Source organism: Lissotriton helveticus, chromosome 6, assembly GCF_964261635.1.
Source record: "Lissotriton helveticus chromosome 6, aLisHel1.1, whole genome shotgun sequence".
NCBI classification, from domain to species: Eukaryota; Metazoa; Chordata; class Amphibia; order Caudata; family Salamandridae; genus Lissotriton; species Lissotriton helveticus.
In genome coordinates, this window is record NC_136067.1 from 1,405,570,935 (window position 1) to 1,405,597,931 (window position 26,997).

Consider the following 26,997-nt stretch of genomic DNA (forward strand, 5'->3'; position numbering starts at 1 on the left):
CACTACCTCCCCAGTGCTGCGTGCGACCGTTGGACGTCCATTCAGCACTGGATAATGGACAGCGCAGCACTGGGGAGGTATATTTACGAAGCTCCTAAGGTGTTAACTGTCGGAATCGTATACGATCCTTCTGTTAGATATTGCGCAAGTGCGCTTTACAGGCTGTATTGTTACTCACACGTATAATTGCCCAAGTGGGCTAATGTTAGACAAACTAGCAAGTCTCAGGGGAAACGTGAAAAATTAATGTCTACCCAAATTTGGGTTTTCAGTATCAGGGTCTAATCATAAATGCTCTGATCAGTCTGTGCAACTGCTATTTCAACTCGTGATCCAATACTTGTTAGGTGGTAAACCTGTAAAGAACACACATGATAAAAATACGGTCACTAAGTGGCTTATATGACAGAATTAGTTAAAAAAGACAAACATACAAAACAGCAAATCGACAGTTTAGAAATGATACACAATGCAGAAAAATACCAATGGCTTCATGTACTCTTCTAAATCTAAAATATGCTGAGGATATTGAATACAATTAACGGGGTCTCCTAAAGTTAGTTTAACCCAAGTGGACTGATAGTTCTTCGTCAATATTATGCCCGGAAGGCTGAATGGTTTGGTATTCTATTATCAATTTTGACTCTAAGCGCCTTAATTCGAGGACCCTGTCACCTCCCCTTTCTCTTGTCTGGATTGTGTCACGGACACAGAAGGATAAGAGACTTGTATTTTGCTGGTGTACTGCCTTGAAATGTCTTGCTATGGGGTATTGTCTATAATCTTTGGAGATCGCCCTAAGGTGTTCAAGAACCCTCTTTTTGGCTGGGTGGATTGTGCTCCCAATGTAAAACTTCTCACAGGGGCATTTCAAGGCATACACGGCATGGTCTGTGTTGCAGTTAACGTGTTTTTGATAACATAGGGCTTATTGTGGGGAGACCGTTTTACCTGTTTGCAGTTTTTGCTGTTTTTGCACTCTTTGCGTCTCTGACAAGTGTAAAAGCCAGAGATTTGATTAGCAGATTTAGGTACTTGTCACTGTGCTTGGGCACAGTTTGTCTTTTAAAGACTGGGCTTTACGATAAGTTACCTGTGGGTACTGCTCTACCACTTGTGCTAAATCATTGTCAGTTTGCAGAATTGGCCAATATTTATTGAGGCTTTCTCTAACTTCATATGCCTGATTGGAGAAAGTAGTAATAAACCTGATTTTGTTCATTATTAATCTCCTTTGTCTCAACAGTTGTAACTTTCAGGAGGTCAATACTTGATCTGTTGTCAACTTCTAAACAGGCTTCATTAATATCTTTTTGACAATAGCCTCTTTCAAGGAAGCGTGCAATCATTATCTCCTTTTCTTTCTCATATCCCTCACTGCTACTGCAATATATATATATATATATATAGAGAGAGAGATACATACCCAAATTATTTCTGTTTGTTTTTTGTTCCTTTAAAGGTAGACCGCTATTCCCCATTACGAAAAAACAAGGTTTATGATGAGAGCCTACCTTCTGGCCAAAATGTACACTCACGAAGGCATTATCTTTCTCCTGAGCGAAAAGTCCACTGTGGCACCCTTGATAAATTGTTTCTGTGTGTTAGAGATGGTTACACAACTTCTGCCTTTGTGCAATGGTGACCAGCCTATTAGGATGTGGTTGACAAGGTCGCCCCCACTTTTTATCCGCAATTTGTGTGCTGCAGTTAGCTATGGTGAGGGCCTGAACTCCGCTTACTTAAAGAGTTAGACTGGCAAGTGCACTCACTCTATGTAGCTGGAGGTTGCTAAGCTCTTCTTCCATCAGAAGATGAGCTTAACGCAGGCTTAACGCGGGCTTCTGCAGCCCCTGTGGTGCAGGGGTGCCCCCAAACCACCAGAGGACCTGTAATCCTTCAGGGGTACCAAAACTATGGCCTATGGCTAATAAATATCTTTGGGATGTGGGAGACTCAGGGGCTCCTCATCACATTTTGCATCAATCCATGTCATTTTGTTTAACACCATTTCCTTCCATGAGCAGTATGCTTATGAAAAAAGGAGTGTTTCTTTTACAAAAAGTGATTTTATGCACCAGCCCTCACTAAGTTAAAGACTAAAGAACGATCAAAACTCTGCAGCCAGACTGGTCCTCAACATCCACAGCCACATCACCGAACACCTTTTGACAACTCCACTGGCTTCCAGTCAATAAAATAATCTCTTCCAAGCTCCTCGCACATGCCTAGAAATCTCTCCATGATGCAGGACCTGCATATCTGAACCACTGCCTCTCATTCCACATACCCACCAGACACCTTTACTCCACCCAACTGGCCCTGCCACAAGATCCGGAGGAAGATCCTTCTCCCACCTTGCCGCCAAGACCTGGAACATCCTGCCTCTCCACCTCAGGCAGTCCCCATTGCTGACTCCATTCAGGAAGGATCTCAAGGCCTGGCTCTTTGGCTGAACCTCTGTGCCCAGGTTGATCAGCAGACCCCCTCCAACTCCCTCAACGCCTTGAGACAATCATTGGTGAGTAGTCGCGGTATATACATTTGACCCCTCTCAAATCTCTGCTACCTGCTTGCCTATTTTGAGACTGTCTCCACTATGAGCAGAGTAAACAGGGACCTAGGAGGATGCTACTAATCTTGATGATTTCTGCCTGTCCATGCTGCCTTTGAGTTCCTGTCAATGAATCATGCTAGAAGTGCAACCAGGCGACCACTTGCAGTGCCAGCTACATTGTAAGGTGAATGGGTGCAAATGGGTGGAGAGCTTGTGTGTCTGGGTGATTGTGTGAGGTCTGTGTTTTGGGAGGTTTGCCCTGCTACAATGGTGGCCCTGGCATTAATTGCAACCCTAGAAACTATAGTCAAGCAAAACGATCCATTTGGGCTCCTTTTGAAGCATACAACATAGTCACACTACCTTCAATCATAAACCATTCACCAACACCAAATAGTAACACAAGGCATAATATAAGAAAGTCATATATTTTTATTAGCTGTATATCACAATGGTATATATTTTTTTTAATCACATGTATTTTCCCAATGCACATATAATAAAAACATGTAGTAAAAAACATTTCATTCACAGAAAAGAGGGAGAACTAAAAGATTATTTTCTAGGCCCCAAAACCAGCAACCTGCTTTACATTAAAGACACTTCAGATACATATAATTGAATGTTAATGTATTCACATTAGATGTATACATAATATGCGTTTTCTTTTGTCCAAACCAGATGTTATTTCAAGTGTTTTGTAACCAGACCAGCTCTATTCAGACCAGGTGTTGTTTGGGTATTCCTTTAGACACAGAAGCGACGCGTTTCGGTGGTATCTAACGGTTCACCACCTTCTTCAGGCTAACAAGTGCTTTAACCGCATCGATGCGGCGGCTTTTCCCGCTGTGCGCGGCGATTTTAAAAACCCCGCGGTTCATGACGATCTCAGCTCGTCATGAGCGCGCGGCAGGTTACGCTCATGACGAGCTGAGCTCCTCATCAGCCTGGAAGGGGTTAAATCTCCCCAATTAATGATCTAAAACGCAATAATATCAAAATATAAAAAACAATCATTATATAAAAGAATTATTATTTACAGATACTCTATTTGTAAAATAATCTACAGCTCATATAACATTTAACATTCCATTATCTGATCAATCATAGTTAGGACATTTTGCTATATATATTTAAAAAAGCCTAAACAGAATGTTATTTTCCATATTACAGTCTAGGTTTCACGGATGGTGCTATCCATACTTTGACTCACCACTTTTTCACCAGGCTCACTCACATAATTTCTTATACTACACACATTCCTCATTGGTATCAAGGGAAATACCCACCCATTAATTGGTGAGTTGAGGAAGGATATATATCTCTCCTTTTCTCTAAAGCGGTTGTCTTCTTGGATAAACCACAAAGCTGACATTCGTTAAAGGGGCCAAACTGACCTTCCTACAAAATATAATAAATTATCAAAATGAGTAATATAAAATTGCAATTAATTGCAACCCACCTTATCTTATTATGTGTATGGAGGCTGGTGTTGATATAATAGTCCCATTCTTACCATTACGCCAGGGGTAGCCGCAATTGTGTTGAGACTAATCCTGTGGTGCATGTCTTTGACATATTGTGGGCAGTGTGGCTATCTGTGGCATAATGGTATCTTTCGACCAATTGGGCCCATCCTTGACAAGTTGAAGGAATTCTTGACCGAATTGTGGTTTTGATTATGACTTTAGTATCCCTTTGCATAAGTGAACCATCCCTGAAATACCAGCAACAGTCGCAATAATGTCAGAAATGTACACAACAAACGGCCACTAACAAAATGATGGCCACAGCCTAATGGTGCCTATCCAGGACATATTGTTTGCGCCTGACATATTTTCAGCTATTCCTGGAATAATGCCTGGAATAATAGTGGTGAAAAGTTGTACCATACGGTGATAGCTGGTATTTGATTATGATGATAAATGGGCAATAAAGGAGGAATCTGCCATGCGTGCCAGCAGCACGTTAGCAGACGAGGAACATTGCAACTAATATTGGTAAACCAAATATGGTTTCATTAAAATTTGGTATTTTGAGCTCAAATAATATTTGGTTCGTGAAAACAGCAAGCTTTTGTTTGCAGGAATTGACGTTATTGCTCCATAATGAAACTGTAGAAACGACTAAGTTGATTTTTTAGGACAAATTGTGTTGTCAAAACATATTTAATACTGGTATTTCAGTGGTAATTCATTCATGCTGCATTTGGGAGGCTCACCTGATGAGTTTAGTTCTGTGATACTAGAGGGCACCTATTTCTATGGGTGTTATTCCTGAACATTGTTTATGGTATTTTTGCTGATGCTTGTTGTATGTTCTACCACTACTGTCTTAAGCCAGAGCATGAAAGATTGGGGTACCATCTTCTGATTGCGGAAGAAGCTTGTAGAGATGCTGCTAATGGTGTTCCCCTTCTGTGAATCTGAAAAATTGGGTTTGTGTTTCTGTGGTCTTTTCTGCATTCACTGCAGTGGTCATATTTGCACGGCTGCCTCGAATTCTGCTCCTCTTGCTCTGTGTGTGTGAGAGATTGAGTTTTGCTAGGCATTTACCCATGCTATAATTGATGTGTGGGGATGAAGCTTGGACTGCTGACAGTGACACTGAAATATTGGAACGGGTCCTGGGGCAACTACTGTAAATAAACACCACAAATGCTCCTTTAAACACTCACAATCCAGTCAACAGCTGCACCACTCACCACCAAGGCGCTCTTCCTTTACTTGAGTGATTCATGGCCTTCGCTTCAGTTATATTGTGTAGTCTCTCCCCCCCCCCCCCCCCCACACACCCCTCCCCGCAATTGCAAGATGTGTGAAGTGCGGTGTTTCTGAAAGCGGATGTTTTTTACTGCCTGGCACTGCCCAGCGAGCCCTGTGGATGTGTGCGGTTTGTTCCCAGTTCAGGCGCGGGCACAATGAGCTCACAGAAAGGACAGCAGCGGGAGCTGCCAGAAAGCTGCTTGTTCTGCCATGAATAGGGGGCTTCGATCCCGGCAGTGCCAAGCTGCCAGTGCACGCAGTGACGATGCAGCTGCCTGCGCCCTTTAATAGCCGGGTATCATTATGCGGCTATTAATCAGCAGTTTTCCCTGAGCTGAGCAGGGAAAGTTGCAGCTTCCTACTGTCGTCTACCCCTCCTAGGCGGTGATCAGGAGTCTCTCTTGCTTGACTATGCAAAATATAGTGTGAATTAGGTGACTCCTGCTTTTTTTTTTTTTTTACGTTCGTCCTGTCATAGTCCCCCGCCGCTGAGGGCGTGGAGTGTTGTTCATGTGTACTGTATACAGTCTCCGCTGAGGGGTGTGCGCGGCGTCCGCCTCCAGCTGTCACCCTCTCTCTCAGGCACGGAGCAGCCAGCTGACGAGGGCACCTCTGCGGGCCTAGGGGGGGGCGGGAGAGCGGTGACGGGGCCGGCTCCTTGGACTGTGGCCCCCGTGCGGGCACGGATGCTGCCGGGGGAGAGCCCTGCTCTCGAGCCGGCTAGCTCCCCGTTGTCAGGGAAACTGCGCGCGCCGCTGGATCATATGTTCCCCGCTTGTGCTGCCTGCTGAATATTTCAGCGTGCTGGAAGCCGGACTAAGGTGCTGCAGGAGGGAGGGAGGAGGGTGGAGGCCGCGCGCCGGCACCATGGTCTGACGCCGAGGCGGCCGGACCGGCAGCTCCCACTTCACCAACGTGCCTTTCACCGGGAGCGGTGCCCCTCCTCAGTGCAGGCCCGCTGCTGACGGGAGCACCTTCCGGAGCCTTGGGAAGCATGCTCAAGTGAAGGGGCTGCGTGGCTTCCGCCTGCTCGGACAGGCCTGCTGTGACTGATGCCCTTATGCATTGTGTGTGTATTTATGAGCGCCATAAGAGGTAGCCAGCATCATGCCCGGCTCGAGCACTGCCCACCGACACGAGCGGTTAAAGAAGACCGGCGCGAGGCCTGCTCCCCCCGGACTATTCACCATCAACGAGGAAGACGAGCAGCAGAAGAACGGCAATTCCAGGAGGCTGAAAGGTAAGGAAGGGATGGAGAGGAATGTACCACTGCAGATCGTGCACCGCCCGGACGGAGGCGAGCCCACTCTTCAGTTGCATTCTGACCTTGTGTTCATGCATGGTGATGCGAGCAGGCGACGTCTGTGGGACAGCTGGCAGTTACCTGTAGAATAAATGGAATGTTGGGAAGGACCGAGCTGCTAATGTACAGAACTGACATTGCAGCTCCTGTGAAAAGCTGCATACTCCTTTAGTGTGTTTGATATAATTCCCCTTGTGTGTGTGTGTGTGTGTGTGTGTTTGTGTCCGTGCTGTTCAGTTCTGGTTCAGTTTATTGCCTAAGGTTCAAACCATGACGCAAACATTTACGCAACGTAACTATTCGTGCTTGGGCAAAGGAGGTGACGTAGGAGGTACGCGTCACAGGCCTGCAATGTTTCCACAGTGAAGACGCCGATTTTGGCGATTTTATGTTGAGGCAGGTACTTAGCAATAATGTACCGACTTTCAACATAGATAGTCTATACATAATTAAAGAGCCATTGCAATGACACTGCGAAATGCGGATAAAACAGTGTGTAAGGGAATTGATGGCGGGTTAAAAGAGGACACAGTTGAGGTGGGTGATGTCATCAAGGCCTGTGTCGTGCAATTGCTGTGTCACGTGGTAGCACAGCTTTTCATTTCTTTTTAAAATAACAGAATGTTCAACTTCTAATTACTGTTTGCTTTATTCTATCCTGTACCTTACCCATGTGACTGAATTTTCAGTTTACAATACTAAAAGCGGAATTCCACCTGATGTTTTTAAATTAGGTGCACATATACTATAAAGGCGTATCTCTTAGCTCGAAACAATACAACTTTTATTTACGGCATCTGAACTTCTTGTGTTGACAGAACTAGACAGATGTTTACTGTTTATGACAAGATGAGAGGTGTTTAAGTTCAGCTTTTATTGTTTGCATAATTACTTTTAGCTCCGTTTGATTTTGGTTAATATCTATTGCACTTTTACTTAATTAAAGGACAGCCTTGTTTTGACTTGTAGGACAACAATCTATTTACTTTTGCAACAGCCTTCCACACAGGTAGGTGATCTTCCCCGTAGCATGCACATACTGGAGGTTGCAGACTAGAAGTGACCATCTTGTTGTATTTTTTCTTTGTTAATCAGAAAATCCATTTAGTACAACACATTTTAGTGGTGCAATTGCTGCGTTCTCCATTTACTGAACCAAAATGTCTCGTTTTTAACTACAATATAATTATATTTGGAGAATACACATGCCAGGAAATGATAACGCTTTTGTTTGTAGCCCATCGTTTGGATTGTGAAAGAGTAATTGCGTCTAGTTAGCTTATTCAAAGGGGCCACTGGAAAGACACAACTCTTTAACTGTTGTTTTTGTAGTAAAAAGTACTAATCATTATTGTGTAAGGTTTTTCCATCCATCTTGCTATTCCAAGATATCACCCCGGGTCTGGGGTCCTCAATGAATACTATCTTGTGTATCACACCTATTGGCAATTTATAATGCCTGTCTGTGGAGACCATTCAGACTTACTTAAATAGCTTGATGCTTGCTACCCTCTGCTCCAAGCCAAGCCATCGGTGATGGCATTTATGCAATATGCAGTGTCTTGCAAATTTATAAATAAAACCGCATATGCTTGTGAGGTTTGCTTGCTAAGACAGTAACTGACTCACTTGCCACTTGTGATGGCTCAGTGGTCTGGTCTAATGCATCTACTTGCAGAGATCAGTGTTATCCCCAACTTAAGGGTCAAAGGTTGGAGTCCCGGCTCGTCCACTCAACCTATCATTCTCTTTTATTGATGCAATGTTTAACGGTGTGTTTGATAACAATAATCATCTGTTATTCAGGATCAAGATACCCCTGGCAGCAAACAAGTGTTGTACAGATGCAGGTTATATTAAATCCAGAGAGCCATGAAGCCAGCATCTGCTGCCTTCAAAAACATATTGATTCAAACCCATGACTAATCCATCAATCGTTGCCCACAAGACAAGCTTTTATAATTTATTTGCAGATGGAGATTAAAGGTATAATAATCTAACTGGGTACCATTCAGCTGCTTTCTTCAAATAACTCTCTCCACCTCCTCTTTGCCACGCAGATTGGAATCCCTGGGCAATATGTTCGAAATTCCCAACTGGGCAAAGATGACATTGTATCACCTTCTGTCACCAGTGATGGAACATTAAAACTACTTTAAAGGCGTTACAAGTCATCTGCTTCATTGGTGACACCTATGGCAAAGACTCTGAAGCCGACGGTTGGCATAAAAGACTGTGAAAACCTGCAGACTCAGCCTGAGGAGGAAGGACAACTAATCTGAGGAGCACTATTGTTGAACTGCACAGCACTGGTGAAAAACACAGGGGAAATGTCATGTTTTTGCACCGAAGAATAAAGTAGAAGAAGATAGTGTGCCGATTGCATTCTTCTGAGGTTCATCCTTATATATATATATATGTCACAAGGAACCCTGCCTGATTACCACTGGGACTGTATTAACCTTCACTATTGCAATGCACAAGGGTGTATAAACAGCGCATTCTGCTGACATAAAAGCACAAAGGATTTGCCATCACTTACCCTAATGACATGGTGCATTCTGGAAGATGTATGCAATAATCAGTCAGGTGACCGGAACCGTTTTAAATTTGGAGGCACAGACGCTATTGGTGCAATTCTTACCCGTGATCAAGGCCAAAGGGTGCCGAAACTAGTTGGGACGTTAAGAAAAGCTGTGCTCAAGCTCCATTAAAGGCTTTCTGTTCACTGAAGTGGGCCTCTTGTTTGGTGTTTCTGAGTGTGGAAATTGCTGGGTCTCTCCGTGCCCAGTTTGAAGAGGCCGCCCTGAAGGGTCGGGGGCTCCCCGATCGGAGGTTTTTCCCTGGATGTTTAAGAGGGAGCATGACCCACACGCTGCCGCCAGTCCTACAAAGGAAATGCCAATGAGGTAAAATTGCTGGCAGCGCTGGAAGGGATTTGGTTGGGGATGACGCCCCTGCCAATCGTTCAGTTTACAGATGCGTGAAGTGTGAGCAAGGCGTTTATTTCAGCATTGGGCTGTCACAAGGAACCCTGCCTGATTACCACTGGGACTGTATTAACCTTCACTATTGCAATGCACAAGGGTGTATAAACAGCGCATTCTGCTGACATAAAAGCACAAAGGATTTGCCATCACTTACCCTAATGACATGGTGCATTCTGGAAGATGTATGCAATAATCAGTCAGGTGACCGGAACCGTTTTAAATTTGGAGGCACAGACGCTATTGGTGCAATTCTTACCCGTGATCAAGGCCAAAGGGTGCCGAAACTAGTTGGGACGTTAAGAAAAGCTGTGCTCAAGCTCCATTAAAGGCTTTCTGTTCACTGAAGTGGGCCTCTTGTTTGGTGTTTCTGAGTGTGGAAATTGCTGGGTCTCTCCGTGCCCAGTTTGAAGAGGCCGCCCTGAAGGGTCGGGGGCTCCCCGATCGGAGGATATATATATATATATATATATATATATATATATATATATATATATATATATATATATATATATATATATATATATATATATACTGACCCACAGAAGAATGTGATCGACATACTATCTTCTTGTTCTTCATAGCTAGATAAATAGATAAATAGATAGATAGATTACAGATTGGTAGTAGCCACTTTTATAGTTAGGGTGAGCAGAGATAGGGAATATTTTTGTCAGTTAATAACTTGGCACCCGTTTGCTGAATGTGCGTAAAACTTTCCAAACCTGCTGCCCCCGTTTCATTTTGGGAGGACTGAAAGTTTTGCGGTGTATGGTCGGTGGAGGAACGGCGGGGGGAGGGGCAAAAAGGGTTTGAAATCCAATGCATTTTTCCTTGACTTTTGTATTTCATGTATCACGAAAACAGTCAGCTTCATTTTTATGAAATTTGGCAGTATTACATATTAGGGGGCACAGATGGTTCAGGTAGTGCAGGTAAATAGAGTAAGTATTATTTTTTTTAAGTTATAAGGTTTTTCAACTTAGTGATATATTGTAGCACAATACTACTAAAAGTTGCAAGGAAGCCTAAAAATTAGTTTGCATATGTAAAGTTTCAGTTTAACCACGCTAGCTAATGAAATACCCATTTATGGTCAAATGCCAAAGGAAACGTATGAACCAATCGATAACAAATAAAATACATCTTAATCTGTCATTTTTCTTAGTATGTTCTCTAGCTCCGAAAATAAAACTGCGCCCAACAAGCCATATAAAAACAATCTTCCTTATGTGCCCCTGTGTAAAAAAATGGAAAAGTAACCTAGCAGTGAGCTACACAAACTATTATATAGAGTACATGATACTTGGCTATTAGGAAAAATAAAAGAATCTTAATCTTTATAACAACAATGATTGGCTTTCACTCACTTTGGGCTTCGAATGTAGCACAATCCTACTAATAGTAGCAAGGAAACCCCAAAAATAAACTAGACTTCATATATAAAGTTTCAAAATTACTATATGAACAACTAAAAGGCACATTATTCGTCCCATGATTATGTAAGCCAATAAATAAATACATAACATACAACAGATAAAAAGAAAGAAATCACATTAAATCTAAATGCTTCTCCAATGTACACTTTTCCATGCACTGTTTATACCCTTTCATACTACATCACTTATAACTTGTGAACTCATTACATTCATAACACCTTATAACTACTTAAATTACATTAGGTGTCACAACATAGTGCATGGTAGAGTGGCGAGTTATAGTTAGTGCTGTATGGTTAGCGAGCTGAAAAGAGTGTGTAATGAGGACCTCTACTTATAATAATTTGTGGGTGGTGGATAAATTAAAATTATAAGTATAACTTTAGAATTTTTAAAGTTTTTATTGGTTAAACTTGGTTTGTATAGGAAATATATATATATTCCTCGCCTTCAACAATTCCTTTCCACTGGAACAAGCGAGAGTGGACTCAGGTTCAGTGCTATTTTTTAAGTTTTATTAGGCCAAAACAGCTTTTATATATATATATATATATATATATATATATATATATATATATATATATATATTATATATTCCACATGAAAGCGCTCCTGCTGGAAATCCCTCGCCTTTCCCTAGGGTGGCTCGTTGCCGGCGAAGCAGCCGGTAGTAATATCCTCCCAAATCGGGCACTCTGGTCAGAAAAACGACAGGTCACAGTGGTCAATCCAAATAACGAGGTTTATTCACGCCATAAACCTAACGTGACGCGTTTCGCGCTCCACAGAGCGCTTGATCACTTGATATATACCTGGTTGATAAAAATACGGCTCATTTGAAGACTAGAGTTAAAGAACGGAGTGCCATGGTCCACAAACTAGAGGAAAGAGAAGAGAAACTGAAGACTAAGCAACACGGCATTTACAACCAAGGTAAATTCAGGCACCACTACACATTCTACCTTCAAGGGAAAACAAGTTGCAAACCAAGATTGTTCAACCAACAGAAGCTTGGCAATGAAGAACTGAAAATATTATCACGGCAAAGGTGATGGAGATTTTAGGATTACAAAAGGTGACTTGAATTGACAGATGTTCTAAAGAACACGGTTACTAAAATAGCACAAGTAACAAGAAGGGAATTTAAATTCTTCAAAAGTTGAAGGGAAGCAGTAAAAAGTGCACTTAATAAGACCACAACAGTTGTGTTCATCTACCTCAACAACCATGTTAGACTATCTTCTAACACTTCTCTACAATCTTAATAAACTCCCTCCACTATAATGATGGTTTTGATCTTGTGTACATGATACGTCGACGGTTTTATAGTTCACATCCTTGCTGATCTGTATGATGTCATTCCTGTCTTCTATACTATCAATTTTGTCAACTGAATCCTAGTTTTGTATGTGTTGTACTTCCACCGCTTCATTACATTCATATGTATCTTGACTCAAGTGTCTCACATTTAAGATATTCAGTTTCACTCTCAGCCAAAATGAGATGAAAATTTGCAATAAGTGCCAGCCAGTCCACATTTTCTCATTTTCTCGGATATTACCTGTTTGTGAAGCTAGAGTAAGTGGCTCTGAATAGATCAAGGAGAATGTGGGTGCAAAATGGGAGTATCCCTCTCATGGAAGGTGAATGGTGGTAATAGAAACGAGACAAATCCTGTTCTGGAATACATACTCTGCTCAAACGTTATTAAAGTTGAACAAAAAAAAGCATACACAACATCAACTAGCTTGATCAGCCAAAGGACCCCCCTCCCCACCCCCGAAAAGCCGTTTGGTATGACAGAAGAGTGCTATTTTTTATGGAACTTCTAAGTAGGCTTATCTGACTTTGCTGCGCTGGAATACAAGATTTATTGTAGACCGATATGCAGATGCCTTTAACTTTAGAAATGAACCCGTAATTACTATATCATTAAGGCCCTTCACACAGATCGGCCCCAAAAGTCAGCTTAGCTGTATATAGAAACCCCAAAAGGTTTTCACTCATTATCTACTGCCAGATGAAAATGGAGCCCATCACCTCTTCCTTTCTCCTTGCTTAAAATGATTATGCACATCAAGAAGACCCTGCCACTTCCACAAGTTCTTTGCTCATAGGATGTCTTGCCTAAAATACTCTGTTACATTTGTCATGGAGATCCTTACTTTCAAGTGCAAACAGCTACACTGTGCCACCAACTTACCGTCACCATCAGATCTCTTACAGATGTAGTCTGCTTCAGATAGCAAGTAACTGAGCTGACAGCTACTAGCTGTGAAATTAGCGCTCATGTGCTACATAACATTGCCACAAGTCCCCACCATGACATATCAGACTGGAAGGGCAAACCTGAAAGATGTTTTAGTGGAGTGTGACTTTTCAATATATTCTTGATATTTACAAAAAAATACTTTTGTGGATCTCTCCATAAAGTATTATTCTCAAAGCACGATCAATAATGCTCCTTTTAGTTTTTTTAAAGTTCTCTGATTTGAGTAGCTCAATAGTATGTTGTGTAGTGCAGATGATTATTTAGATCATATGCATTTACATGCAGAGCAGTATATGTAAACACGTATGTCCCATAATGAAGTATCTATTGGGATGGGAGTGAGAAAGACATGTGGGACTCGTGAGCTGAATGCTATTTAACTTATTAGCTTTTCCTCTTTGACCCCCAAAAGATGAGTTTATTGTAGTTTTACATTCTGATATATAGTTTGCCAGGTGGACAGGTCCGCTTAACATTGCTTTACATCTGCTATTCCTTTGTCCCACAAACGTTCTCTTTCTGTGATCAAGACTGTTTTCATTAAGTAGACGTGTCTCGTGAAAATAAGAAACACATTTGTTTCTCACACATCACAGTGTCTTTTTTAAAAGGCAGATTCCATACATGCTCCTAAGTATTAGGAGAGAAAATGTTAGCCTCGGTAACTAATCGCAAATTGAAAATTTGAGGATAGAGGCAGAGCTTGAACTGTGACACACACAAACTAAACCGTTGCCAGAGATGGTCACCCTTTGGAACCAACTCTGCGAAGATGTTCTTTGGTTGTGAGTAGTTTTCATAGATGAATGTTTACAAATTATGAGGGTTTTTGCATTGCACACAGAGGCTGCTTAGTTTGCTAGGACATCGGATGTGCCATAAGCCATGAGATTTGTCCATATAATGGGCCATGACAGCAACATGTGATAGCTACAGTAACACACCAATAACAAATGTGCTACTGTGTATGCAGCCCTGCCAAGTACTACGCATCCGGGTTTAGACTAATGTGTTTTAGTGATGGTATCCGCAGTAGTGCACTAAAATGCTTATCTCATGCATATTTATAGCTCCCCTAGATGGGAACAGACACTGTGGTTCTGTTGGATTAGATGAACTCGGCAGCCAGCGTGCTTGCTGCCCCAGGAAGTTGTTATGAGCTGGGACTGGGTGAAGGTGCGGTGTCTCGTTGCTATAGAAACCTTTCTGAGTCAGGGAAAGTTGTTTACTTTCACTGAAGTCAGTAAGTTTCCCACGTTGTCTCTCACTTGTTGATAAAGTTGTTTGACTGCATGTTCATCCAAACTGCAGCCTCTCGGCAGAGCACCCAGAACAATTGTCACATATGTGCCAATTGTAATTAAAGTTTTGTGTGAAGGGCGGTACACCACTGTCAAAATATGGAGAACACCAGAGCAGGAAAATAAATGCTGCATTTACAGGGAGGGAGGGAGAGAATAGTGACAGATGATGCAAGGAAGTACATGCAGAAAGAGAGAGTGAAACAACAGTGGCAAAGAGGGCAGAAGATTAAGAGCGTCATAGAGAAGTGTCTGTGGGAGACGGCACATAAACGGGTGCATACTACTCCTTCCACAGACTTACTAATATTTAATTCATAGTCTATTTTTGAAATTGAAGCATTTTCAATTCTATTTATTTTCTAGCAAAACCAGTTCTTATAACGCATGAAAACTGACATTGCTAACAAGGATTGGCAAAGTAGGCAGCTTAATGCTGCTCAGTAGCTCATGGTGGCTGGTAGCTCATGCCCAAAGTGTAAATTATCGCTTCACATTATTAAATAGACATCTTCTTTGCTGCTGCTGCATGTTGGTTGCCTCATGCAGTAAGCACATTAGTTTATTTCAATTACAGTGTTACAAAATATTGTATAAAAAGTAGCAAGTGTGATCCGTTGTATTTTGGAGCTACAGCTATTTGTTTCATGTTGGGTTTTCAATTAAATTATGCATGGTGAAATAACATGCTCACTGTATATCCGCAACTACCGGAGTACATTGCCTTCAGTGACGGGGTTAGTTCTGTGAGACTGTTTATTTTACCTATAAAGTTGTTGAAAATAGCAATATAAAGAGTGAACGTTTGCATATTTAATGTTGAAGTGCTGCACTACAATTTGTGTTTCTGTAAACAACGAAACTGATGGGTCAGGAATTTGCCTAGTGCTACTCGCAAAAAAAGCGCGGTAACACCTCATCAGGGGTAGCAAGTGCTATAAAAATGCAAACCTTTCCCCTCTTCCATCCCTCCACTATACTTCTCAACCCAAATAACTGACTAACATATCCACCACTCAAATTACTTTCATATTTCACTATACTAATTCAACACTAATCCTTTATGGGTTCCGGAGTAGCATGCTACTCGCCGAAAAAGCGTTTTGATGCCTCGACAGGGGTAGTAAGCACTATATAAATGCAAATACAATAAAATACCGATAAATTGAAACATGTATTAAGTGCTTGCCTGTAAGACCAGCCTTCTGTACACTTTTAACTATTATACTGCTACATGCACATAATATATCAACATTTTATGTTTAAACACCTAAAGAGATTTTAATTCATTCAACTTCCCCTTTTCTTTTTCCAGTTCATTCAGACTGCTCTATCACAAGTGAGTATAAGTAGATGCACATATTTTCACCAGTAATGCCTGAAAATGAATGTGTATCACAGCTGTTGTTAGCCCTGCACTGTCAGTATGTCTTGAGGCATTCGCTGATGCTTCACCTTGTGGAACATATTTTTCCTTATTTGCTTTCATTCATCAACATTTTTTGAAATGTCTAATCCACAGGCCGAATGTCTGGGCATCACCAAGGGCATGGTCAACTGTGTCTACTACAACTGGGCAATTATATTCCGTTATTTTATCACATGTTATTTGTAAGCCAGGTTGGCCAGGCAAGATTGAGACTCTGAAGGTGAAGATGGTAGAGAAAAATGGTTAGAACAAAAAAACGGATCAAGGGATCCTTTTAGGAGGAATAGCCTAAAAGGGTTATTCAATTACATTTATTTGAAGGGCGTGCTTCTCTCAAAAGGTTTAGCATTGTCTATCATCTTCCCCAACAGAAAACAAGGTGAGGTGTAACCTAGCCGCCTCTTTCCGTTCCTTCTTTGTCTTCACCTCACCACCAGCTCCATTCCCCGTGCCACCTACCCCATTCCCCTCACCACCTACCCCATTCCCCTCACCACCTACCCCATTCCCCTCACCACCTACCCCATTCCCCTCACCACCTACCCCATTCCCCTCACCACCTACCCCATTCCCCTCACCACCTACCCCATTCCCCTCACCACCTACCCCATCCCCCTCACCACCTACCCCATCCCCCTCACCACCTACCCCATCCCCCTCACCACCTACTCCATCCCCCTCACCACCTACCCCATCCCCCTCACCACCTACCCCATCCCCCTCATCACCTACCCCATCCCCCTCATCACCTACCCCATCCCCCTCGTCACCTACCCCATCCCCCTCGTCACCTACCCCCTCCCCCTCGTCACCTACCCCCTCCCCCTCGTCACCTACCCCCTCCCCCTCGTCACCTACCCCCTCCCCTCGTCACCTACCCCCTCCCCCTCGTCACCTACCCCATCCCCCTCGTCACCTACCCCATCCCCCTCGTCACCTACCCCATTCCCCTCGTCACCTACCCCATTCCCCTCGTCACCTACCCCATTCCCCTAGTCACCTACCCCATTCCCCTCGTCACCTACCCCATTCCCCTCGTCACCCACCCCATTCCCCTCGTCACCTACCCCATTCCCCTCGTCACTTACCCCATTCCCCTCGTCACTTACCCCATTCCCCTCGTCACCTACCCCATTCCCCTCGTCACCTACACCATTCCCCTCGTCACCTACACCATTCCCCTCGTCACCTACCCCATTCCCCTCGTCACCTACCCCATTCCCCTCGTCACCTACCCCATTCCCCTCGTCACCTACCCCATTCCCCTCGTCACCTACCCCATTCCCCTCGTCACCTACCCCATTCCCCTCGTCACCTACCCCATTCCCCTCGTCACCTACCCCATTCCCCTCGTCACCTACCCCATTCCCCTCGTCACCTACCCCATTCCCCTCGTCACCTACCCCATTCCCCTCGTCACCTACCCCATTCCCCTCGTCACCTACCCCATTCCCCTCGTCACCTACCCCATTCCCCTCGTCACCTACCCCATTCCCCTCGTCACCTACCCCATTCCCCTCGTCACCTACCCCATTCCCCTCGTCACCTACCCCATTCCCCTCGTCACCTACCCCATTCCCCTCGTCACCTACCCCATTCCCCTCGTCACCTACCCCATTCCCCTCGTCACCTACCCCATTCCCCTCGTCACCTACCCCATTCCCCTCGTCACCTACCCCATTCCCCTCGTCACCTACCCCATTCCCCTCGTCACCTACCCCATTCCCCTCGTCACCTACCCCATTCCCCTCGTCACCTACCCCATTCCTCTCGTCACCTACCCCATTCCTCTCGTCACCTACCCCATTCCTCCCACCACCTACCTCATTCCTCCCACCACCTACCTCATTCCTCCCACCACCTACCTCATTCCTCTCTCCATCTACCTCATTCCTCTCTCCATCTACCTCATTCCTCTCTCCATCTACCTCATTCCTCTCTCCATCTACCTCATCCATAAGTGAACTACAATGATTTTGGACTCTCTTCTTAAAATCAAGAAACTGAGATTTACTATTTTTGAATGTGATGAGTTGCAAACTATTCAGAATTTCTTTTATTCAGTAGGGCTTTGGGGCCTAGATTTAAGAGATTTTTGACCTCAGATACCTCACCTTTGTTCATACCATCTGCCTATTCCAGTTCTTTACTTGGGAATGCTGGGCCACTGACTCTCAGGTTGCAATCTCTCATGCACTTGAAGGGTTGCCTAGGGAGGTTGACTAGGTCATGTATGCAGCAGGACATTCCCAGGTTTCTTTGTATGGTTCCCCGTTTGTTTTCTCTATTATCAGCTGATTAAAACATAAAGGCCAAAACTGAAGGCAGATGCTTTCATTCCAACCCAACAGCCTGATGGAACTGACGGACAATGGAGACTTAGGTTATTTAGTCTCTGTTCCTTAATGCCAGGATTACCCCGGTTTAAGTGGCTGTTATAGAATTAAATTATGGTTGATGATGATGAGTCTACCCTGGCCCGTCATCGGATGGCACAATTGTCAACTTGCCAAAGACAGCTCTCCACTGCATTTTGCCTAAGTTTGTGCTATAGAAATACCAAATCCATACATATATAGAAAGACCAGTGGCCAGATTCTTGAAATCCACTGTTTGCACACGTAGGGCGGGCAGAAGACAGTTTGAAGCAGTTGGAGGGCCTATATTTTCAAAGCATGCATTTCATGCTTAAAATCCCCCCAAGCACTTACATACACAGAGTGTGCATTCCCTTCTTCTCTTGCATAACTTCCCACATCATCCTGTACTCCTCTGTGCCAAAGCCTCACAGTGGCATGTTTTTTTATGGAACATCACAGACAGAACAGGAATACATTTGCCAAGAATAGATCCTTGGGCACAATGCTCTTATTAATTTCTTACTATTAAATGTTTTTTTGTGTAAATTTTATTGGCGCCAATGGTTATTTGCAAGAAAAAGCTGTTTGGGGTAACCTTTCATTGTTTGTTAATACCTACAGATGAAATTGAGTATTAGTGGCGCTATTCAATATCTTAAATACATTGTCACATAAGAAAATTAGGTGTTTTATTGACAATTGCACTCTGCTATATCATATATGGTGACTGTATTTTCAAGCTGTATAAAAGCGTGGTTCCTATTGTTTTACTTAAATAATGCAATAACGCTTATATATTCCGATCGCTTATGGTACAACGTTTTCTGAATTTGGACTTTAACAGTCAATGGATAATATATCAAATCTCTGTAGAGTGCTGACACCTATGGTACCTAGCTTGTGCAGTTTAAAACTATGCAGTTAAATATGAGTTATTTATCTTACGCTGGCTTCCGTAGGGTGTTGCCGCCCATGCCAAGGCATGCTTTGACTTGACTCTTGAAAGCGTCCACACATTCTTTGACAATTTAATTTTCTGTGAACGCACCACCTTTGCAGTACAGGACAGCATGTCCTAAAAGCTTCATAATCACGTGCATTAAGCTTTTCTGGTTTTGGGCTCTATTTTAACTGGCTCGAATTCACATCTTGCACTTGAGTGATCACAACATATGCTACTCCACGTGGCTAAAAATGTCCTTTTGTTTGCACTACTTATTCTCATAGGTATGATTGTGTGTGATGTAAGATTTTATAGATGAACGCTAAAGGAAAAAGTATTATGATGGTAATAATTCCTGTCTTTGATCAATAATGCTCTCCAAATGCCTCGTACAACGACCCCACAGTAGTTTTTCCAACAAATACAATAAATAAAAAATAAAAATAAAATGTAATTAAATAAATTACTTTCAACTCAAATATTCATAGTTGTCTCTTTCAAAGTTGTAAGGGTAATGTGATATGTAATATCGTGTGAAATTATTTATAACATTTGTAATTGCACCTGTCACTTGAAGGGTGCAGTCAAAAGCATTACAATTGGAGCGTGAGTTACGGTTTGTGGTCCTAACCCCAGCTTGTGAATTTCAGTGTATCCAGTTTTCATAACTGGAACTGCACTTCAGCTGTATTTTTGTTTAAAATGAATTTCAGAGTTTTTTTTTGTAAACATATACTTTGGTGTTCTGATCAAAGCAACCAATAACTTCACTTTGTCCATATAATATATAGTTTCCTCCACATGGAACGTAGAGGGACCGAGCCCGTAGTTGGGTGGTGCGTGCCGCCGGTACATCCAAAAACCGGCTATATATATATATCTATCCTACTGGCGGTCGCCAGTAGGTAGTTATAGTTAGGACCTAGTTTCCATAGGAAAAGCAGCTTTTGACTTGGCTTTAACTTTGGCGTTGTTTGCCCAATCTGCATGAAACTTTCCCCAAAAAATGTTGAGTGAGTTCTATTGTTATGGAAAGTTTGGGGGTAATCCGTGCAGTGTGACCTAGCATTTGGGGTGCAAAATAAGGTTGCCTTTGTATTGTTCATTCCCTTAGGAACCTTTAGCCACACCTACAGCCCGAACCGCTGAACTGACTTACACCAAATTTGGCAGGGAGGTAGTTAGATGTCGGTTCAAGGAAGTGCCTTTTGCTTATTTGGTGTAAATCCATTCAGTAGTTGTTGAGAAATGTAAGTTTAAAATTATAGTATATCTCTGGCCATGGATATTTCGCGGTGATTTTGTGATGAATCGCGAATGCACGTACCAACATGAATGCTCTGATTGGCTGGACGCAACCTGAAGAGAAAGTTGCGGCCACCATTTTAACTATCCGGAACAGTTCCCTGGGCTGAAAATGTGTGTGAAAGCCCACATGAGGGGTCAGGGTGGAGATACTCTGACCCCATGGTTGAGACATGGGTGTGTTAGTGACACAAGTTATGTGTCCAAAATAGATTTTTTTAATCGCTCGTGATATTCACGGCGATGCACGGGGACATCGCGACTATCAACGTCATCACGAATATTGGTAGAAATATAAAAAATGTATCAGTGAATCATTAATATGCATTGTATTGAGATTTTGATAAATGTTTTTATAAAGTTATTTATATAGTGAGTTATCTACTGTAATGGTTAGAATTAATTATATGGATTTAATTTTTTTATGTGGTCGTGGCTATTGATTCCTGCTTTTGCCCCTTAACCCCGGGATCACGATTACGATGTAATCGCGATATTCGGCCTCACCGCAAAAATGAAAAAAAAGGTTTTAGAGATGGTTGATCTAGACATACACAAGAAAAACAGGAGTTTGAAGCGTACAGTAATAAACCTCTAGTGTGTAAAATACTGTAATATGTGTGCATATATGTGTTTTCCCTTTATGGAAATGGTGCGACTGTCGTGTTGAACGGCGACATGGCTACGCCCCGAATAACCATGAAAACTGAAAATAGGTCTGAAAGATAGTTTTTAAAGAAACTTAGTACAAAAATATGAGTTTAAACATGCTTTGAAAGAAGTATGTATATTATAAAATGTGTAGGGCAATGTTCAGAATGGATTTTTTTACATATTATTTTTGGATGTGTTGGTGGTCATTGAATGTCTGCTTTTTTTTCTGTTTTCGCGACGTGTCAGCGGGGATCCCAACGCCGTCATGAATATAAAAGATTTAAAAAATAAACGCTTTTTAATCCACTGAAGAAAATACAAGCTTATAAAAATACCCCTTATAGAGCCATTTTAGATAGTAAATATAATTTGAAAACCTTAAAAATTCAATAAAACAATCATAGATTACATGGACGTTATAGTTTAGAAATAGAATTTGAAAAACCTTAGAAATTCACTGAAAAAACAAAGGTTACAGGGACGTTATAGTTAGGGTGATATTTCACTTGTACAAAACCAGAGAAATTCCTCAGTTATAGTTAGCTGAGCTAACTATAACTCGCGCCCCGCAATGTACTGCTTATGACCTCCGATATTACATCACTCATGACATGGTCAGTGACATCACTGATGACATCTCAAATGACATCACTGATGACCTCATCCACAGAATCTGACACACCCACTCACACTCCCATGTATCCTGTCATAAACCCACTCTAACTTTCACACTACTGTTTTCGAAACCATTGACACACCCATACCAGTACTTACATACCCACTCACTGATTCATAGGTCTACACACACATCCACTCAGTCACCCATACAGCCACTCGTACACCAACTCACTCACTAATAAAGCCACTGATATATCTACTCATACAGCCACACAGCCACTAACACACTCGTGTCAGCCATAGAGCTACTCACACACCTACTCACTCACCCATATTCAATCACACAGCCACTTACTCACCTATACCGTTATACACACACCAACTCACTTATTCATACACATACTAACACATACTTACTCAGCTATACAGCCACTGACACAGTCACAGATTTACCAGTAGAGCCCCTCTCACAATCACACCAATACTGCTACTCTCACAATCACTCACTCACACATACAGTCACTTAAATACTCCAACACTAGTCTATACTGCCTTTCACAAATGCAGTTACTCATTCATATACAACTGACACATCCATTCACTCACCAACACTGCCATGTTCACACTCACTCACCTATACAGCCCCTCTCAGACACACTCACGAACCCATACAGCACTAATTTACTCACTTTTCCATGCAGGGAGTCACACACACACCCTCACCCACCCACACCCATACACCCATATACCCATACACCCATACAGGTACTCAGACAACCAATGAATGATCCATACAGCCACTCATGTACCTACTCACCAACCCATGCAGCCACTTACACACCAACTGACCGACTGATACAGACATTGACACAAATTAGTCACATGCCCATACATTCACTGAAACATGTATAATCACTCACACATGCAGTCAATCACGCACCCACTAAATACAGGCACTCATACAACCACCGATTCATTAATACACCTTGATGTGTATATATATTTAACACTCAAAAGCTTTTTTTAGAAACACTGTCACCGTATGATGTAATCAGTGATGTCAACAGTGATTTAATTTAAGATTTCATCAGTGATGTCACTGTCCATGTCATTAGTGATGTAATATGTGAGGTCATAAGCAGTGCATTGCGGGGGCGCAAGTTATAGTTAGCTCAGCTAGCTGTAATTGCTGAAATTCTCTGGTTTTGTATGAGTGAAATATCACTGAACTATAACTTCCCTGTAACATTTGTTTTTTTCAGTGAAAATATATATTTCCAAACAGTTCCCCAGAGATGAAATTAATTAAAGTGGTGCACCGGAAACCACAGTTATTTAAACAGCGTGCAGGGGACAGTGCAGAGTGCACGCAATTATCGGTGGCTCATGTTTGGCTTCTGAGGAAGGGGAGAAGACTTCCGGAAACGCGTCAAGCCAGGGGAAAAGTATTCGGGAAGAGAAGCAGCCTGTCTTCTTAATAAAGTGTGTTCACTTACCTGAGCTGGAGTGCGGCCTCATCTCTGGGGAACTGTTTGGAAATATATATATATACTCCCATGCATTTCCCATAGGGACTTTAGACACAACTACAGCCCAAACCGCAGAATAGAATTACACCAAATTTGGCAGAAAGACAGGTCGCGCTGCTCTGCGAGACATTTAGTAGTGGGATTTAAAAGTGCTACTTCATGCTTTTGCTGGCCTAGCGCTTGCGGTTATGCGTGCATGCTCGTGCGCAGCCGCCAGCGTTCAGCACCATCTGGCTTCCCTCTCGCTTGCTCTCTGAATGGTCCTCCGCCCCTACCCCGCCGCGTCTCGCATTAATTAAAAACATATGTGCAAATGCACTGCTTTCACTTTCGCCACGGCGGGAGATCCCGGGCGCACCACTTTCAAAGCCGGGCTTGTCTTCTTTATCTCTTTCCGACAGGCTATTCACCTCTCACTCCGCTCCCTTTCTCCACCCGCCTCTTTAGACTCTTTCGTCTCTTCGCCTCTATTCCTCTCACCCATCAGCTCACTCACAACCTCCACCTTTTTCCCCCTCATCCTCTCCGTCCCGATCCGTTTCATTTAAGTCCACATCACTCTCCAGCACGCCAAGTGCACTCCCCCCACCATTCCCACTTGTTTTCTCTGTTAATGCCCCTCTATCTCTCTAGATCCCTTATGTAAATTTTCCAGCTCCTACGGTCGGGCGCTACTGGCAGCACTCCTTCATTTAACTGAAAGCCGGCTCACCCGCTTTCAACTGCTCCGTACGTGCCCCTCCTCCCCGCACTCCTTCATTTTCCTGGAATCCAGTTTTAATTGCTAAACTTGCACCTGGGAAATGCTGCTTCAAAAATCAATGGACAATTCCGAAGTATGTGCCCCCATGTGACCCACCGGCGTCCGAGGTAAGGTACTGAAGCAGCTGTGCTCGCCCTAAAACATAAGCATGTATAAACATTCTTCAAACTCCTCCATTTGTTCATTGTTGTGTGGAGCATAATTTCAAATGTACTGTGCACAAAATATACATCTTCCTAGTGCATAAAATGGTAGAATAAGCAAAAAAAATGTATGTTCGGTCACACATCACATTGAGACTCTGTTTTCAGCAACCTCACACCAGAACAATCAACAAACTTTCAGTACACAAACATTGGAGAAGGTTCCATATGAGTTTATTGTTTCCAGACTGGTGGACTCTGAGGTCGACAGGGAAGGCTAAACATTAACAGAGGGGCTTAAGAAACCCCAACTAATTGGGACTTTTCAGACTGATGCTTTGTGATGTACATGGTAGCGATATTTTATAATGACTCTCGATTTGCATGACGCTGGGTTACACACACCCCTGAACGTCTATTGTCGGCCGCAATCTCCATTGTGCTAGTGTACACTTTGTAATGACCAGTAAACGGGCAACACTTTACAAAGCTTTAAAGAATAATTAATACATCATAATATTGTCTTAGTGGTGTGTAGCCGGAAGGCTTAACCCTTTCCATGCTCATGACGGAACGGTTCCGTCATGAGCTACGGTTGAGCTGTGCTCATGACGGAACCGTTCCGTCATGACCACGCCCGTTTCTATTAGGGCCCAGCACCGGAGGGGGAATCGCGGTCGCACAGAAAAGGTTAAATATAATAAAATGAGCAGCATGTATTAATTGAAATGTACAGCAGCAGGAATAGAGCATACAAGGCATTCAAGGCTGGCGCCTGCACTCTGGCGAAGCACTCCACGGACTCGACAATTCTCGCTCTGGTGCCTACTCAACTCACGGGGTCACACTCTGCGACTCTGGGCAATAGCTTGCTTAATCTCCACTGCGGCCCCTCGCGGCGGGATGCCTGGCTTTCACCTTGTGGACACCCTGCCGGGGTTTCTCACAGGGGAATACCAGGACGGGTTCCCTAAGCAAGCGCCGGGACGCTCACGGGCAGCTGTGCGCTTTACAAGTCCAGCACATTTACATTTACATTTACAAAACTAACAGAAGACGGTCAGGAATTGTAAAAAAACATAAACTACAGGGTCTCGCCGAGATTACTCTAATTTATTGCATGGTACTCGGATTTAATATTCATACCATTTGATTCAGTTAATTAACCCGAGTACGTTTTTACATGCCATTATGTTCCTTCTGCCTCTTCTCTCATTTTAGAGCTCGGGGTTCACCGCCATACAGCAATAAAAACATGGACCCTGGAATAAAATAACAGTGCTTTGGCTTATTATAGCTTTTGTGTTTTTTTACACATTCTCTAAGTGTTTCACTTTCCCAAGTAGCTTGGTCCATTTGCTAACCTTTAATTCAAAGGGTTTTTGCAGAATTCTATCAAATTACAAAATAACATTTGTCCCTTTCTGTACCTTTTGAGAATATGAATAAATTAGACTGTGCCAAACTATGCAGCTCAATCCTCGCATCGTTGCTATAGCAATTGGGGTAATAAACTTAAATAGGCTGCAGAAGATTTATGTTTATTAATAAGAGCAAGGTCACCTGTGCAAGATGAGATGCTTAAGTCGCCAGTGAGGACAACATGTAAAAATTAATTGTTTTCGGGCAGAGCAATGGGTTTGTTTGCATTTATGTGCTCATGCTTGTCGAGTACGAATAATTTTACAATGTACTCCTGCTTAGCCTCAGCCTCTGTTTGCAAGTTGGTGGGAAGGGGAAATGTTTCACACAATGCATAGAAATTAGTGTTCAGCATCAGTGCTCCTGTTTTAATCGTGCCCACCACAGCATCACTCAGGGCCACCACAGCATCACTCAGGGCCACCACAGCATCACTCAGGGCCCCACAGCATCACTCAGGGGGGCCCCACAGCATCACTCAGGGGGGGCCCCACAGCATCACTCAGGGGGGCCCCACAGCATCACTCAGGGGGGGCCCCACAGCATCACTCAGGGGGGGCCCCACAGCATCACTCAGGGGCCCCACAGCATCACTCAGGGCCACCGCAGCATCACTCTGGGCCACCGCAGCATCACTCGGGGCCACCGCAGCATCACGCAGCACCACCACAGCATCACGCAGCACGACCACAGCATCACTCAGCGCCACCACTGCATTATCACACAGCGCCACCACTGCATCACTCAGCGCCACCACTGCATCACTCAGCGCCACCACTGCATCACTCAGCGCCACCACTGCATCACTCAGTGCCACTACTGCATCACTCAGCGCCACCACTGCATCACTCGGCGCCACCACTGCATCACTCGGCGCCACCACTGCATCACGCAGCGCCACCACAGCATCACGCAGCGCCACCACAGCATCACGCAGCGCCACCACAGCATCACGCAGCGCCACCACAGCATCACGCAGCGCCACCACAGCATCACGCAGCGCCACCACAGCCTCGCGCAGCGCCACTACAGCATCACTCAGCACTACCACAGCATCACGAAGCACCACCATAGCCTCACGAAGCGCAACCACATCATCACTCAACACCACCACCATAGCCAATAGATCTCGCTTTTAGGACCTTATAAGTATTTAGTTATGCAGCACAATATCCTTGGTGCAACAACATCAACTGTTGCATGGCTA

The 26,997-nt window shown here is 43.4% G+C and overlaps 1 protein-coding gene across 4 annotated transcripts in view; it reads left to right on the top strand.

Moving 5' to 3' along the window:
- MAP7 (microtubule associated protein 7) overlaps positions 1 to 26,997 on the top strand; it is a 1,007,524-nt gene that overhangs the window by 230,598 nt on the left and 749,929 nt on the right. The window contains exon 1 of one of the 4 annotated variants that reach the window (XM_078649191.1): positions 6,114 to 6,562. The exons of 2 other annotated variants lie outside the window; for them this stretch is intronic. In XM_078649191.1, coding sequence (XP_078505317.1) covers positions 6,430 to 6,562 — 133 coding nt within the window. In that variant the 5' untranslated portion in view covers positions 6,114 to 6,429. Of the gene's footprint in view, positions 1 to 6,113; positions 6,563 to 26,997 lie in introns of those variants that run through there. One more of the 4 variants, XM_078649190.1, reaches the window with a different exon arrangement.